Source organism: Prionailurus viverrinus, chromosome A3 (genome assembly GCF_022837055.1).
Source record: "Prionailurus viverrinus isolate Anna chromosome A3, UM_Priviv_1.0, whole genome shotgun sequence".
NCBI lineage: Eukaryota > Metazoa > Chordata > Mammalia > Carnivora > Felidae > Prionailurus > Prionailurus viverrinus.
In genome coordinates this window covers 29,382,467-29,397,926 of record NC_062563.1, presented here as the reverse complement: position 1 = coordinate 29,397,926, position 15,460 = coordinate 29,382,467, and the positions used below count along the sequence as shown (strand labels likewise).

General features: G+C 46.6%; 1 protein-coding gene across 2 annotated transcripts; it reads left to right on the top strand.

The window, feature by feature from the left end:
* Positions 1-3,511: 3,511 nt before the first annotated feature.
* SNRPB (small nuclear ribonucleoprotein polypeptides B and B1) lies at positions 3,512-14,180 on the top strand. 2 transcript variants are annotated; one of them, XM_047854101.1, is made up of 7 exons: positions 3,512-3,647; positions 6,699-6,850; positions 9,711-9,822; positions 11,881-12,033; positions 12,583-12,721; positions 13,040-13,165; positions 14,031-14,180. In XM_047854101.1, exons 1-7 carry the CDS (start codon positions 3,645-3,647, stop codon positions 14,066-14,068), a joined length of 723 nt encoding a protein of 240 aa, XP_047710057.1. In that variant the 5' UTR covers positions 3,512-3,644; the 3' UTR covers positions 14,069-14,180. The 2 variants fall into 2 exon arrangements, with proteins under 2 accessions (XP_047710057.1, XP_047710058.1); XM_047854102.1 differs by having other exon boundaries at positions 13,899-14,180.
* The last annotated feature ends 1,280 nt before the right edge of the window (positions 14,181-15,460 follow it).

The window sequence follows — 15,460 nt, the reverse complement described above, 5'->3', positions numbered from 1 at the left end:
GTTGCTTAGCTATTCCCCATGTCAGTTCATATGTCTAAAGACCCCTAAGCATGGCTCCAATACGGTGTCCACTCAGCCCTCCAGTCCTCAGAGCCAGTCCTGCTAGTGACCCCACCATCATCCCTCTACTCACTGGTCAAAGACAGACAGCCTAGTCATACACCTGCCCTTGTTTTTCAGCACTGAGATTCACAGCATAATCTTTTTCCTAATGGAAATGTGCTATAATACCATGCTATGCTTTTTTATTTTCTTCTAATATGTATGATATGTATAAGGGATAAAAATCCATGTTCTCCTTATGTAAAGATTATTTTTGTCTAGCCTTGTATCCTCGTCACTAATTTCAATCTAGAAATTGTTTTGGAGAATAGCCAAACACTCAGAAATGGACCCACAATGTATGGCCAACTACTCTTTGACAAAGCAGGAAAGAATATCCGATGGAATAAAGACACTCTCTTCAGCAAGTGGTGCTGGGAAAACTGGATAGCAACATGCAGAAAAATGAACCTGGACCACTTTCTTACACCATACACAAAAATAAACTCAAAATGGATGAAAGACCTAAACATAAGACAGGAAGCCATCAAAATCCTAGAGGAGAAAGCAGGCAAAAACCTGTTTGACCTTGGCCGCAGCAACTTCTTACTCAACACATCTGGAGGCAAGGCAGACAAAAGCCAAAATGAACTATTGGGACTTCATCAAAATAAAAAGCTTCTGCAGAGCGAAGGAAACAATCGGCAAAACTAAAAGGCAACCGACAGAATAGGAGAAGATATTTGCAAATGACATGTCAGATAAAGGGTTAGTATCCAAAATCTATAAAGAACTCATCAAACTCAACACCCAAAAACCAAACAATCCAGGGAAGAAATGGGCAAAAGACATGAATAGACACTTCTCCCGACACATGAAAAGATGCTCAACGTCACTCATCATCAGGGAAATACAAATCAAACCACAATGAGATACCACCTCACACCTGTCAGAATGGCTAACATTAACAACTCAGGCAACAACAGATGTTGACGAGGATGCGGAGAAAGAGTATCTCTTTTGCACTGCTGGTGGGAATGCAAACTGGTGCAGCCACTCTGGAAAACAGTATGGAGGTTCCTCAAAAAATTAAAAATAGAACTACCCTATGACCCAGCAACTGCACTACTAGGTATTTATCCAAGGGATACAGGTGTGATGTTTCAAAGGGGCACATGCACCCCAATGTTTATAGCAGCACTATCGACAATAGCCAAAGTATGGAAAGAGCCCAAATGTCCATCGATGGATGAATGGATAAAGAGGATGTGGTATATATATATATACAATGGAGTATTCCTCAGCAATCAAAAAGAATGAAATCTTGCCATTTGCAACTACGTGGATGGAACTGGAGGGTATTATGCTAAGCGAAATTAGTCAGTCAGATAAAGACAAATATCATATGACTTCACTCATATGAGGACGTTAAGACACAGAACAGATGAACGTAAGGGAAGGGAAGCAAAAATAATATGAAAACAGGGAGGGGGGAAAAACATAAGAGACTCTTAAATATGGAGAACAAACAGAGGGTTGCTGGAGGGGTTGTGGGGGGAGATGGGCTAAATGAGTTAAGGGGGCATTAAGGAATCTACTTCTGAAATCATTGTTGCACTATATACTAACTAACTTGGATGGAAATTAAAAAACAAAAAATATTAAAAAAATTTTTTGAATGTTTATTTTTGAAGGAGAGAGAGACTGAGCATGAGCAGGGGAGAAGCAGAGAGAAAGGGAGACACAGAATCCAAAGCGGGCTTCAGGCTCTGAGCTGTCAGCACAGAGCTCGGTGCAGGGCTTGAACTCACAAACTGAGAGATCACGACCTGAGCCATAGTTGGACGCTCAACCGATTGAGCCACCCAGGCGCCCCACATGTGTATAGCTTTTGTATGAAAGCAAAAGCATGAACTTTGTATCTGCAGTGAACCCCGCGATAAGCCAAAGAAACAATGCAAGTCAAAGTTATTGTTACTACTAGCTGGGGCTATGGCCCTGAACCCAGACACAAAAATATAATGGTTTGGACCCTGTGATGGGAAACTACAGGCCTGAAGGCCAAATCTGGCCTGCCACCTGTTTTTGTAAAGCGTGTGAACTAAGAGTGATTTTTCCATTTTAAATGGTTGAAAGAATCAAAAGAAGAAAAGTATGTGTGTCTGTAAAGTTTCATTGTAACACAGCCATATATTTGTTATGTTGTCTATAGCTGCTTTCATCCTATAATGGTTGAGTTGAGTAATTGCAGCAGGGACCACGTGGCCCACAAACCATAAAATACTAGCTGGAAAAGGTTGTCAGTCCCTGTTCTAGACTGAACCTTAAGAACACTTACCAAAGGCCAAGTGAATTCATGACCCCCTTGTCCTCGTTTGTGGAAATTGACAGGCTGATGGTGGCTAGGACTGGCATGTTAGCAGTGGAACAGATGACAACAGTCAGATTCAAGGCATTTTGTAAGTGAGGTCCCCAGGATTTGCTGACTGATTGATTATGAGGTGGGAGAGAAATAGAGGAATCAAGGATGCTCCCAAGTTTGTCATTTTGCTTTTTGTTTTTTAACTCGAGAAACTCCTGAGATCGGGAACACTGGTAAGAAGTGGGTTTGGGAAGAAAAGGGAATACAACAATCAAGAATCCAATTTTCACTGTGTTAAATTTAGGATACCTATTAGACATCCAGATCAAGCAGGTGGTGGATGTAAAAGGCCAAGAGTTAAATGAAGAACCCAGGGTCAGAGGAATAAATTTGAGATTCCTGAGCATTTACGTAATATTCAAAGGTCATAGGACTGGATGGGATTGGTTGATTGACTCATTCATTCATTCAAATATGTTTTGAGCCCTTGTTTTGTGCTAAGCAGTGTTCTAGGCATTGCAGTAACAAAAAATACACAAAGGAAAATCTGTACCCTCAGAATTTCCATTCTAATGGGGAGGAAAAATAACAAATATATAGTATATTAGGGATCATTGTTAAGGAGAAAGGTAAAGCAGGGATGGGTGGGAAGGCTGCAGTTTTCAACAGGATGGCTAGGGAAGTCCTCAGTGGGAAAATGTTATTTGAGCTTAAGTCTTCAAGGAAGTGAAGTTGTGCACATACCTGGAAGACTAGCATTCCAGGCAGAGGCGACAGCAAACGCAATCATGCTAAGGTAGGAGCGCGTCAAGCAAGTTAACAGAAAAGCAAGGGCGGTGGCTTCAGGAGAGCCGAGGGAGAGTGGTGGGAGATGAGGACCAAGACAGAATGGGCCGGGACACGGGGTGGAGGACAGAAAGGAAAGTGTGGAGGAGCATCTCAGGAACGGACTGAAACTAGGAAGGTGACCAAACATCTCCGCGAAGTTCAACTTGACGTTAGCCCCGCCCCAAGCCCCGCCCCAGGCCCCGCCCCAAGCCCCAGAGGGCTCCTAGCTCACAGCTCCGCCTTTTGGCCGGAACTCGTGAGCCCGCGCAGGGACCGGAAGTAGCTTCCGCCCGACCCCATTTTATACGAGGCCGCTCTTCCGGTAGCGGCGGCGGGAAGCGGACTACTGGCGGGCGTCTAGGCCTCTGCCGAGGGGAATCCGGCGGGAATCGGAGCCATCAGAACCGCCACCATGGTGAGGAGGCGCAGGCGGGAGGCGCGGGAACTTCCGAGTCTGTTGTGGAGTGGGGGCCGCGGCTGATCGGGAGGAGGTCACGGGTTGGGGGTTCATGGCGGTGAAGGCCCGGGCCGCGGCCGCCCGGTCCGGGCAGGGGAGACCCGGACCTTGGCCACTCGGTAGGGTGGGGGAGGGGAAGGCTGGAATTGAGGAACGGAGGCCTGAGTCGCTCGGTGGTGGCGAGGATAGCACTCCGGCCCTCCGCGCCGCTGTAGCCACGGTGCTTGGGTTCCTGCAGGCACGAAGTAAACTTTTGCAGAATGAATGCATGTCTGGGGTTTCGGAGCAGGCATTAGAGCCGCGGGAGGACTGGGGAAGACCCGGTGAGAGACTCAGACGTGTGAAACGGGGTCTGAGGAGGAGTTGCGGAACGAGGTGGGGCAGACTTGTGGCCGAATCTAGAGAGAGTGCTTGGGTCCGGTAGATAGGAGGGACTGGGAGGGTGAACGGCAATGTTTGGGGGGAAGAATTCAGCTCGTTTGTTCAGCGTGTCTGTGTGTTTTAAGTATGCCTGACTTTTCAGGCCCTGGAGCAACATAATGAAATGCTTCCTTCCTTCACCCAGTTCACTTTCTCGGTGGGGACACAGATAATCTAATCCAGAGTGATAGATAGGTAGGCATTACGTAAAAGTAACGGCGAGGGAGGGGCGGGGTAAGAAGGCCGTCTGGAGTAGAGGATTCCTGAGCAGAGCCCTTAGACGTTGTTAGAAGCGTCTTCCCAGCGAAAATGGAAGGGAATATTCTAGTTTGGAAGGACTACAAGAGCAAAGCAGGAAGGGTAGCACTACTGAAAGTTTCTGAAGGAGGAAGAGAGGAAGAAGGCGGGAGGAATTTTACGTGCTGTTACATACAATCCTGTGGATGCTGAGGTATACCAGTCAAGGATTTAGCCAGCAAAATGACACAAACTTAGTTGTGTTCAGAAAGATCACTGTGTTCTGTAGCTGTTACACTTGGGGGGCACTGAAAGCAGGGAATTGTTTGTGGGATTGGTTGGAAGAGTGGGCACTGGATTCAGTCTGTCTAGGTTCCAACCCGGCTTCCTGGCTGTGAGACAGGACAAGCTACTTATCCTCTCCTGGCTTCAGTGGCTGTTGTCTGTAAAACAGGAATAACAGTTCTGATTTCTCGAATTAAATGAGATGTGTAGTGCTTGTCACAGTGCCTGGTACACAGTGAGCACCAAGGAAGCGTTAAGCTATTACAAGGTAGACCATAGAGGTTCAGATCTGTGTGGCTCGAAGCTGTGCAGTTAAAAGCCGGTTAAAATAGTCGTTTGAGGGAGAGTAAACCACATAACCAGGGTCTCCAGGGTGTCAGTCAAGGTTCTGATCCATACATTTGTGGGCTCAAAACCCTGTTCTGGTCCAAGCTCACAGAGATGAACAGCAAGCACGGTGCCTGCCACAAAGAAGGCGCTTGGATGAGTTAGGACTGGCCCACACCAATCAGGCTGACAGGAGACTGATCTGCAAACGAAATGCCAGGTTGTTTATTTCTAGAGAGAGAGAGAGAGAGAGAACTGCCAAAGACATCTGACAACTTGCACTGCAAGATCTATTTTGTCTCTTAGCAAAGTTACATTGGAATCCGGGCTACAAAGTAAAAAAGGTTGTTGGATTAATAAAGAAGTGAAAGCAAGTTCTTTATTCTTTTTTTTTTAAAAAAAAATTTTTTTTTTAATGTTTATTTATTTTTGAGACAGAGAGAGACAGAGCATGAACAGGGGAGGGGCAGAGAGAGAGGGAGACACAGAATCTGAAACAAGCTCCAGGCTCTGAGCTGTCAGCACAGAGCCTGACGCGGGGCTCGAACTCACGGACCGTGAGATCATGACCTGAGCCAAAGTCGGATGCTTAACCGACCGAGCCACCCAGGCGCCCCGCAAGTTCTTTATTCTTAAAGACCATTATGTGTTCGAACTGATTAGCGCCCTGACCACCAGAAGGTCTCCCTCTTAAAGGTAGTCTTGGAGGCACGCCCATGTTTTTGCTTTAGAGATTCCATGCCTCTTGCCCCCAAGCCCATCATCTCCTTTCTGATGACGGATTTCTCATTGATTGGATTTGAGTGCCAATCATTCCAGCACCTCTTTTACTTGGTCTTTAATTTATTTATTTGTTTGTTTAAAAAAAAATTTTTTTTTAATGTTTATTTTTGAGACCGAGACACCCCGAGTATGAGCAGGCAAGGGGCAGAGAGAGAGGGAGACCCAGAATCTGAATCAGGCCCCAGGCTCTGAGCTGTCAGCACAGAGCCCCATGCGGGGTTCGAACTCATAGACTGCAAAACATGACTTGAGCCGAAGTCAGATGCTTAACTGACAGAGCCACCCAGGTGTCCCTTTACTCTGTCTTTTAAACGGGCTGTGGGTGTTCCACGGCACTGGAGTCACACACCTATAATCTGCACAGTGGCAGATGGCTAATTTGGTGGAGGGGAGTGCTGGATTCATTTGGAGGTACTTTTCACCCTCACCCCTGAGACTGACACAGCATAGACATAGGCAATTGTAATATGCCTATGCCTAAAAAAAAGAGATGATTTTAGGGGCGTCTGGGTGGTTCAGTCAGTTAGATGTCCGACTTCGGCTCAGGTCATGATCTCGTGGTTCGTGGGTTCGAACCCCGCATCGGGCTCTGTGCTGACAGCTCAGAGCCTGGAGCCTGCTTCCGATTCTGTCTCTCTCTCTGTCTGTCTCAAAAAGAATAAATCATAAACATTCAAAAAAAATTGAATGAAAGTAAAGATGATTTTTTTTTTTTTTTTTGAAAAAGATTTATTTTAAGGGCAGGGAGTAACCGGGAAGTGGGCAGAAGTTAGGGCTGAGCACAGGGTGATGCGGGGGAATTCCCAGGGGAGGGCTGTGGCTGGAAGACAGAGCTAAGACTCGACGGAGCAAGATAGCCTGGTGGAAAAGAAAGTCACAGCTGAAGGTTTTAGGAAGCGCCGGGGATATACAGGTCCAAGAGAGCTGGCCTCTCATCCCGTTGCTTTCTCCTTGCAGACTGTGGGCAAGAGCAGCAAGATGCTGCAGCACATCGACTACAGGATGAGGTGCATCCTGCAAGACGGCCGCATCTTCATTGGCACCTTCAAGGCTTTTGACAAGCACATGAACTTGATCCTCTGTGACTGTGATGAGTTCAGGAAGATCAAGTGAGAAGTGGGCCGCACGGGGGGTGGGATGTGAGTTGCGAGGGAAGTGGAGCGGGTGGGTGGGCCAAGCGACAGGTGGTCGATGTAGCTCTAGCTGGTTCCTTGGTCTGCTCTCCTGTGTTAGAGGGCAGATTTAAATGGGGACGTTGGACTCCAAGAAATCTTCCTTAGCCCAGCAAGCCTCGCTCTCTAGTTCTAGCGGAGTACACGTTGTAAGGAGGGCTGCTAGGCTTTTTGTTTCTCTGACTGTGTGTGCCCCTGGGTACTGGGGTAAAGGGCTCTCATGTTCTCCCCACAGGTGTGTGAGGGGGGAGAGCTTGATTTTCTGGCCTCATTGCCTATTTGTAAAGCTGTAGCCTAAAGGGCTCTCCCAATGCAGCCTGGTCTGAAACTGCTTTAAGAAGCCTCTGACCCTCTTCAGGGTAAGTGCTCAGCTTCCCGTGTGGGTTTGGGGCCAGTGATTTTTGTTGGCGTTTATAGACACGATCAGATCTTTTCTACTTTTCTACAATTCCATATGCAATTGGATAGCTCCCTTGTCTCACGCCTCACAGATCTTGAGCTTCTGGCCTCTTAAAAGACGTGGGCTAGCTTGTCGTGCATATTACATTCGAGGCATCTTGAGGCCCAAAGAGGTTATGTGACTTCCATGATCAGTCAGCTCTCTTCTGCCCCATGCGGTGGTCCATATTAGGTTGTCGGTGGCTGTGATTTCCTTTTGATTCCCCTTGGGGCTCTTGTTTTCTTTTTGTGGCAAGAGGTCAAGAAGTACAGGATACAGTGTAATAAGGATGGCCAAGTGCCAGGGACACAGTAGAGAGGGGCCAGCAGATCAGTGTAGAACTATTCCAAATGGTCTCTTCTGTCTTTTATTTATTTATTTTTTTAAATAAAAAAAAAAATTTTTTATTTTTTACATTTACTTATTTTTGATAGAGACAGAGCACAAGTGGGGGAGGGGCAGAGAGAGAAGGAGACACAGAATCCGAAGCAGGCTCCAGGCTCTGAGCTGTCAGCACAGAGCCCGACGCGGGGCTCGAACTCACAAATCGTGAGATCATGACCTGAGCCGAAGTCGGACGCTTAACTGACTGAGCCACCCAGGCGCCCCTAAATTTTTTTTTTGAATGTTTATTTTTGAGAGAGAGCGAGACAGAGCATGAGCGGGGGAGGGGCAGAGAGGGAGGGAGACACAGAATCCGAAGCAGGCTCCAGGCCCTGAGCTGTCAGCACAGAGCCCGACGCGGGGCTTGAACTCACAGACTGCGAGACCATGACCTGAGCTGAAGTTGGACACACAACCGACTGAGCCACCCAGGCGCTCCATCTTTTATTTTTTTTTTTGATGAAATTATTCTGATAATTAAAAAATGTCTATTAGAAGATACATTTTAAAAATACATAAAAGTATATGAGGAAAAATTTAAATACCCAGAAAGGTTTGTTTGTTTCTTTTTTTTTTTTTTTAATGAAAGAACAATACGTGTTTTTAGTATTAAAAAAAAAAAAAAAAGAAAGAAAGAGGAAATAAAGATAGGCCCAAAAGAAAAGGAAGAACTATCTACCCCCAGAAAACTCTTAATTTAATATAAAAATATCATTAAAAGGAAACCTTTACGTTTTTTTTTTTAATTAAAAAATTTTTTTTCAGTTTATTTATTTTTGACAGAGAGAGTGACGGGGGGAGGGCCAGAGAGAGGGGGAGAGAGAGAATCCCACGCAGGCTCTGCACTATCAGCACGGAACCCTGTGTGTGGCTTGACCTCAAACCGTGACGTCATGACTTGAGCTAAAACCAAGAGTCAGGCGCTTAACCGACTGAGCCACCCCGGCGCCCCAGAAACCTTTAAGCTTTTAAAAATCCAGGCATTTTGTCTTTCCTTTATTCTTAGGGTATTGGTTTTGGCTTTTTCTTCCCTTCCCCTGTCTTGTTACGGTTATTTTATTTCCCAGTTTACATTTACAGCTGACCCTCGAACAACCCAGGAGTTGGGGTGCAGACTCCACACCATTGAAAATCCACGTGTAACTCTTGACTTCTCCCAAACTGAACTACTAGTCTACTGTTGGCCAGGAAGCCTTACCAATAAGATAAACGTTTGATTAGCATGTAATTAGTGTGTTCTGTTTTGTATATACTGTATTCCTACAGTAAAGTAAAAGAAACGTTTTTAAAAATCATAAGGAAGAGAAAATACATTTATAGCACTGTATCAGAAAAAAATCCGCGTCTAAGTGGCCCCGCACGGTTTAGACCCAGGTTGTTCAAGGGTCAGCAGTATGTTTTGTTCATCCTTTTCTGGTTGTTGCGTTGGAACTTTCTGTTTTTGTGCTTTGAGGATAGAGGTGTAACTTCTATGAAGTTATTTTTCCTCTCTTCTACTTCTGAGGTGACCTGAGGGATGGAGTTAATAGTTCTGCGGGGTTGACTTGATGGCAGAAGGAGGCTTGCGCGCAAGAGGGCTGACTGGGATTCGGTCGACTGGAGTTGTTCAGGCTGCCTCTTCACACAGACGAGGCCTTAAGCTGAAGGGAGGGAATAGGGTAATGGCAAAGAAGAGTGGACTGAGGAAAGACCTTCACCATGGTTACAGAGTAACATTTGAGCCAGGGCTGGGCTTTCTTAACTCTTGTCCTATCTCTTGGCCAGTGCATCCTCTTGGCGTGGGAGACAGCCACCTAAGGGGTTATGAGTCAGCCTGTGAGGACTGTGCAGAGGAGTTGCTTTAGAGAAAGTTTTTGTACCATTTGTCGAGAGATACGGTGTAAAAATCTTGGAGGCCCCTAGGCAGGTGAACGGGAGCTTTACCCTCTTTCTGATGCTTACTTTTTTTGTTTCTTTCCCTAAACCCATCCCCAGGCCAAAGAACTCAAAGCAAGCAGAAAGAGAAGAGAAGCGAGTCCTCGGTCTGGTGCTGCTTCGCGGGGAGAACCTAGTCTCCATGACTGTAGAGGGACCTCCTCCCAAAGATGTAAGTCAGCGTAGAGCAGAGCACGCCAGTGCAAGGCCAGGAAGCCTTGGAGAAGGGAGCCCCTGCTGTGAGCCAGGCTCTGCCTTAGCTTCTCTGCATTTCATTGCATAATTCACAGGCATCCTCAGATTTTTGTCCTCCTTTTATAGACAATAGAATCTCCAAGAGGTTACCCTCTAAGTAGGAAGTAGCGATGGGGAACTAGAATTTGAGGGTTTCCAACTTTAAAGCCCTCTCTTCTTCCTCAGTTGATGTACAGAGTGAGTCAGGAGAAAAGGCACTTAAGGCCATCTGGTCAGTTCTTAATGTGATGGCAGTCTAGCTGGACAGTAAAAAGTCCTAACTCCAAACAGCAGAATGTATATATTTTGTACAGTTGGAGAAAACTAGTTAACATTTATGAAACATCTGCTGTGCGAAGCACTTCAGTATTTTAGCCACTTCTTGTAAGCCGTTTTTTTGAGATAAATCATTCCCACTTAAGATAAAACAAACTGGGGGTTAGTAACTTGCCCAAGGTGTCTCAGCCATTAAGTGGTGAGGCTGGCATTTGATCCCAGGCAATCTTGGTTCTGTAAACACCAGCCTGCACTTAGAAATAGACTAGACTTTAGAGCATCTAACCAAGTTTTCTTGTTTTCGTTTTAAGACATTGTCATCAAAGAAATAATTTTTCTTATTTTTGTCCATGTACATGTTTTTTTTTAACACATAATATGTGTGTAATACTGTGTTCTGCTTTTTCCCTTAACATTGTAAACATTCTTCTGATTGCTGTATTTTTTTTCTTTTTTTTTTAAGTTTGTTTATTTTGAGAGAGAGAATGGGGGGAGGGACACAGAGAGAGGGAGAGAGAGAATCCCAGGCAGGCTCCACACTCAGCACAGAGCTTGAACTGTGTTCATGACCTAAGCTGAACTCGAGTCGGACTCTTAACCGACTGAGCCACCCAGGCTCCCCTGCTGTATGCTTTTTAAAAGGCATGTTAATGACTTAAAATATTCCCTTAAGTGAGGACAGAGTAGTTATCCTAGTCCTCTCCCTCTCTCTTTTTTAATGTGTATTTAATTTATGTTGGGAGGGAGAGAGCAGATCCCCCAGGGGTCGGACTCCCCAACTTTGAGATCATGACCTGAGCGGAAATCCAGAGTCGATGCTTAACCAACTGAGCCACCCAGGTGCCCCCTAGTCATTTCTGTCTTTTTTGGACTCATACATTGAATCCAAAGGGAATAGGGAGCCTTTCCAATTACAAATGCCTGCAAGGGGTTTATCACATTTTTTGGTTGAAGCATACGTCTGTATTCGTAACTCCTGGTGTCTGTTTCCAGTAGAAGTTGCTACTCACTCTAAATCTTCATGACTGCAACCGGTTTTGTTATAACCCCATCATTTACAGGTGAGGAAACAGCCCCAGAACTGTGGGATTACTTGCCCACTGTCACCTGCTAGGTGAGAATCAGAGCTGGGACTGGACTTCATTTCTCTTTGATGCCAGGTCAAGTGCTCTTGACTACTATACCCTTTTTTTTTTTTTTAAATATTTGTAATTTTAATTTTACTATATTTTAGGGTGCGCCAGCAGGCAGGGGAGAGGGACAGAGAGAGGGAGAGGGAGAATCTCAAGCAGGCTCCACACTCCCCATGGAGCCCGACACAGGGCTCGATCCCATGACCCCGGGATCGTGACCTGAGCCAAAATCGAGAGTCACGCGCTCAACCGACTGAGCCACCCAGGAGCTCCTGTGGTATATACCCTTCTGAATGGAGCCCTGGCCCTTTGTTGGTTTAATTTTCATAGGAATGCACGTAGGTTGAGTTGTGGTGTGTTTTCTCTAGACTTACTCTTTAAGTTTTTCTAGCCTGTGCAGGGGTGACAGCTAGGCACATGATCTTGGATGGAAGAGGAATGTCATTAACACGTGGGTGGCTAGGTAGTATTTTTAAGCTGTTTGGTTTGATGTCCTGTGAATCTGAGGGCCTCTCTTGGCAGTGGTGTTCCAAAGTGCACGGATTCTCTAGGCCCTAAGCATTTTAGCATATTTCTTTATGTTTTAGACTGGCATTGCCCGAGTGCCACTTGCTGGAGCTGCCGGGGGCCCAGGGATCGGCAGGGCTGCCGGCAGAGGAATCCCAGCTGGTGTTCCAATGCCGCAGGCTCCTGCAGGACTTGCCGGGCCAGTCCGAGGGGTTGGTGGGCCGTCGCAACAGGTAAGGGGTTGGGGAAGGGCACCAACTTCTCGTGGTTAAAATGAAGGATGGAGAGGGGCCCCACAGTTCGGGAAGAGTCCAGAAGGACCAACCTGTGACTCTCAGGCCGTCAGTATCTCATTGTCCTTCGTATGTAGTCCCAGACTCCCGTGAGAAGGGAAACCGAACGTTGTAAATTAACGTTGATGCTACTGAAGTAAAGAGATGCACGAAAGGTATTTTGGCCAACCACATTGGGGCAAAATGTTTCCACAACAGCATGTGAGGGAATGCTCTCTTACAACCGGTTATCCGTCATACTTGAAAATGCAGTTGCCTTCCCTGATTTGGAGTGGGCCTCCTCAACTCCGGTCTAGAAGGTGGGAATTGAGCATTCAGGCTTGATCTTCTCTGGCAGGTGGTTTCAGATAGCCTGATGCCGATGCCGGGAGTTGCAGCGTGGGGGATCGATTGGGTGTCGGCTCCGTCTTAACCACGTTGGGGGCAGGAGAGTGGGATGCTGCATTGCCCTCTGCTGTTCTGCCTGACCCCGATCCTGTGTCCTCTTAGGTGATGACCCCGCAAGGAAGAGGCACTGTGGCTGCTGCCGCCGCCGCCGCCACAGCCAGTATTGCAGGGGCCCCGACCCAGTATCCACCCGGCCGTGGGGGTCCTCCCCCACCTATGGGCCGAGGGGCACCCCCTCCAGGTGAGAAGCCTGTAAGGAGACCCCTGCTAATTGATGGAAGGTGCCTGCGCTGGATTCGTGATGAGACATAACGTTGACTGAAACTGGTGATGAGTTTGTGTAATTAAGCAGGATTACTCTGAGATCCAGCCTTGACTGACTGACCACGGAACTAGCTGGACAGGAGCCATGGGGAGCCCCACCTCTTTGGCTCAAGGCCCAGAGACTGGGAGGGTAGAATGGTCCGTCCTCAGAACTTGGTGGACAGTTTTGTTACGTTCCCTGCTACCTTTTCAAGACAGACACTTGAGCTGTGTTCTTGGGGCTTTTCTCTCGTAGGCATGATGGGCCCACCACCTGGCATGAGGCCTCCCATGGGTCCCCCGATGGGGATCCCCCCTGGACGGGGAACTCCGATGGGCATGCCCCCTCCGGGGATGCGGCCCCCTCCCCCGGGGATGCGAGGTAAGTGCCAATAGCAGTGATTTGGACTTCCTTAGAGAGCATGTTGGGATGGGGAATGGAAGGAAGGTTGAATTTTGACCATACCCTCTGGGCTTTCAGGCCTTAAGCCTAAGGATATGCACTCTTAGAGGGCAATTTTGTCCAGAAAGGGAAGAGGGGAAAAGTAGTTCTGAAATTGGCCTTCCCTCCCTCTTAGAGCAGTTAGGGCAGTCCTACACCCGGGTACTTCTCAGTGTCCACGGTGGTGTTCTCAGGGCACTGTGCGATCATGCATTCTGAGAGTCCCCCACAAAGGTCATGGGATTGTCCTGTGTCCTTTGGCTTGACAATGTCTGGTAATGAAGAGGTTGCCGTACTACTTATTGTGTATATCTCTCAAACTCCAATTTGAGAAATGCTGACAGACTCGTCCTCTCACTTTATAGATAAGGAAATGGGCCCCGAGAGCTTAGTGTCCTGGCTCCCAGATTGGTGTTCTTTGCAGCAAGCCATGGTGGTCTCGAAGATAACCCACAGCCACACTGGTTGACCCCTGTGTCTCTAGTTCAGGTTTTTTGTTGATGGGTTTTATAAGCCTAGGAGCCCAGTCTGTCCCAGAGAAGTCCCTAGTTAGCATATATGTTGTATATGTCCCTCTGATCACTGGGTAACTGCAGGGTGTGGGAGGCTGGGGTGGGACTGGGGATTTGAGTTGCAGATCAGGCACTGACTAAACTTCTTACTCTTACTTCAGGCCTTCTTTGACCCTTGGCCACAGAGTTATGGAAGTAGCTCCACAGAGGCGTGGGCCCGATTACCACAGACCTGTTTGTTTGTTATGCCGTTGTTCTCGGAGTCTCACGGGATTGTCTGGTTTCCCTTTCAGGGCCCCCTCCCCCGGGAATGCGCCCACCAAGGCCCTAGACTCATCTTGGCCCTCCTCAGCTCCCTGCCTGTTTCCCGTAAGGCTGTACATAGTCCTTTTACTTCCTTGTGGCCTGTGAAACTAGTTTATAATAAACTCTTAAGAATATTATAAACGTGTCTGGTGTGTCTGTTCAATTTTACAAAGCCTTTGTTGGGTAGTTAATAGAGTCAGGAAAGGTTGCCTTGGAAAAGCTAGCCCTAATCTCTGCTGCTTCCCTTATGAAATATTTTACAGCGCATTTGCAGAGAAGCACAAACCTCTCTCCTGCTGAGAGAATTAGCAACATTGAACTGCGAGACATTTCCACGTATCAGACTGGCAAAATTAGTTTGTTGAAGTAAGCACTCATATACCGTTGGCGACAGTTGTGAGTTGGCAGATCCTTTTTGGAAGGCACTCCTTGATAGCCTCTTGTGCATTACTTGAGATTATATTCATTTTTATATGATAAGGGAAGAGGCAAGTAGTAAAAATGAAAAACAATCCCACTGGAAGAGGAACAGTTTTGGTATAACTCTCCCACCGTCACACGTGCATATAGCCTAAGTCGTGGGGCTCCGTGATTTCTTCCCCCTAGAGTCCGTGTTCAGTTGATGGTCACTGAGCGGTACTGTAGTGCTTAGTACATCAAGCTTTGAGGTTACAGAAATAGGAAGTGGATGCTACTCTTAGGTTACTGTCCGGGGGAAGACGATTCTAGATGCAAAGGAGCCCTTGGAAAAAAAAAAGGTGATGCACTACTGGGGTGTTAGGAATTTCTTCAGGAACGTGAGGGTGGTTCAACACACAAACAACAGAATACCCCGCATTAATAGAAAAAAGTCCCTAATCGTTATGTCAATAGATGCGGAAAAAACACTTGACAAAATTCTGACACGCGTGATAAAGACACTCCGCAAATTAGGAATAGAAAGGAACTTTGTAAACATAGATGGGTTTATTTGAAAAACCTACAGCCAACAGAATAGTGAAAACTCTCCCTTTAGTGGAAGGAAGCAGTAAGCGTGCCTGCTTTTAACACTGCTGTTCAACATTGTCCTGGAGGTTACAGCCACAGCAATTAGGTAAGGATATAGAATGAAAGGTCCACTTGGAAGACTTGATACTGTTAAAATGGCAATACACTCCAAAGTGGTCCACAGATTCAAGTGCTCTATCTGTCAAAATTCCAATGGCTTCTTTCTGTTTGTTTCTTTCAGGAACAGAAGCGGATCCTGGAGTTCGCATGAAGCTATAAGGAAGAGGCCCTAATTAGCAAAAATCTTGAAAAATGCTCAAAGTTGATGTCTGATTGTAAAACCTAGTACAAAGCTTCAGTAATCCAAGCAGTGCGGTACTGGCATAAGAATAGACATATAGACTGATGGAATAGAATTGAGAATCCAGAA

Excerpts from the sequence above, each read along its gene's own strand:
- SNRPB (XM_047854101.1), top strand. Across the intron at positions 9,823-11,880 it reads AGGGACCTCCTCCCAAAGAT|ACTGGCATTGCCCGAGTGCC; the intron begins GTAAGTCAGCGT and ends TTTATGTTTTAG. Across the intron at positions 12,034-12,582 it reads TTGGTGGGCCGTCGCAACAG|GTGATGACCCCGCAAGGAAG; the intron begins GTAAGGGGTTGG and ends GTGTCCTCTTAG.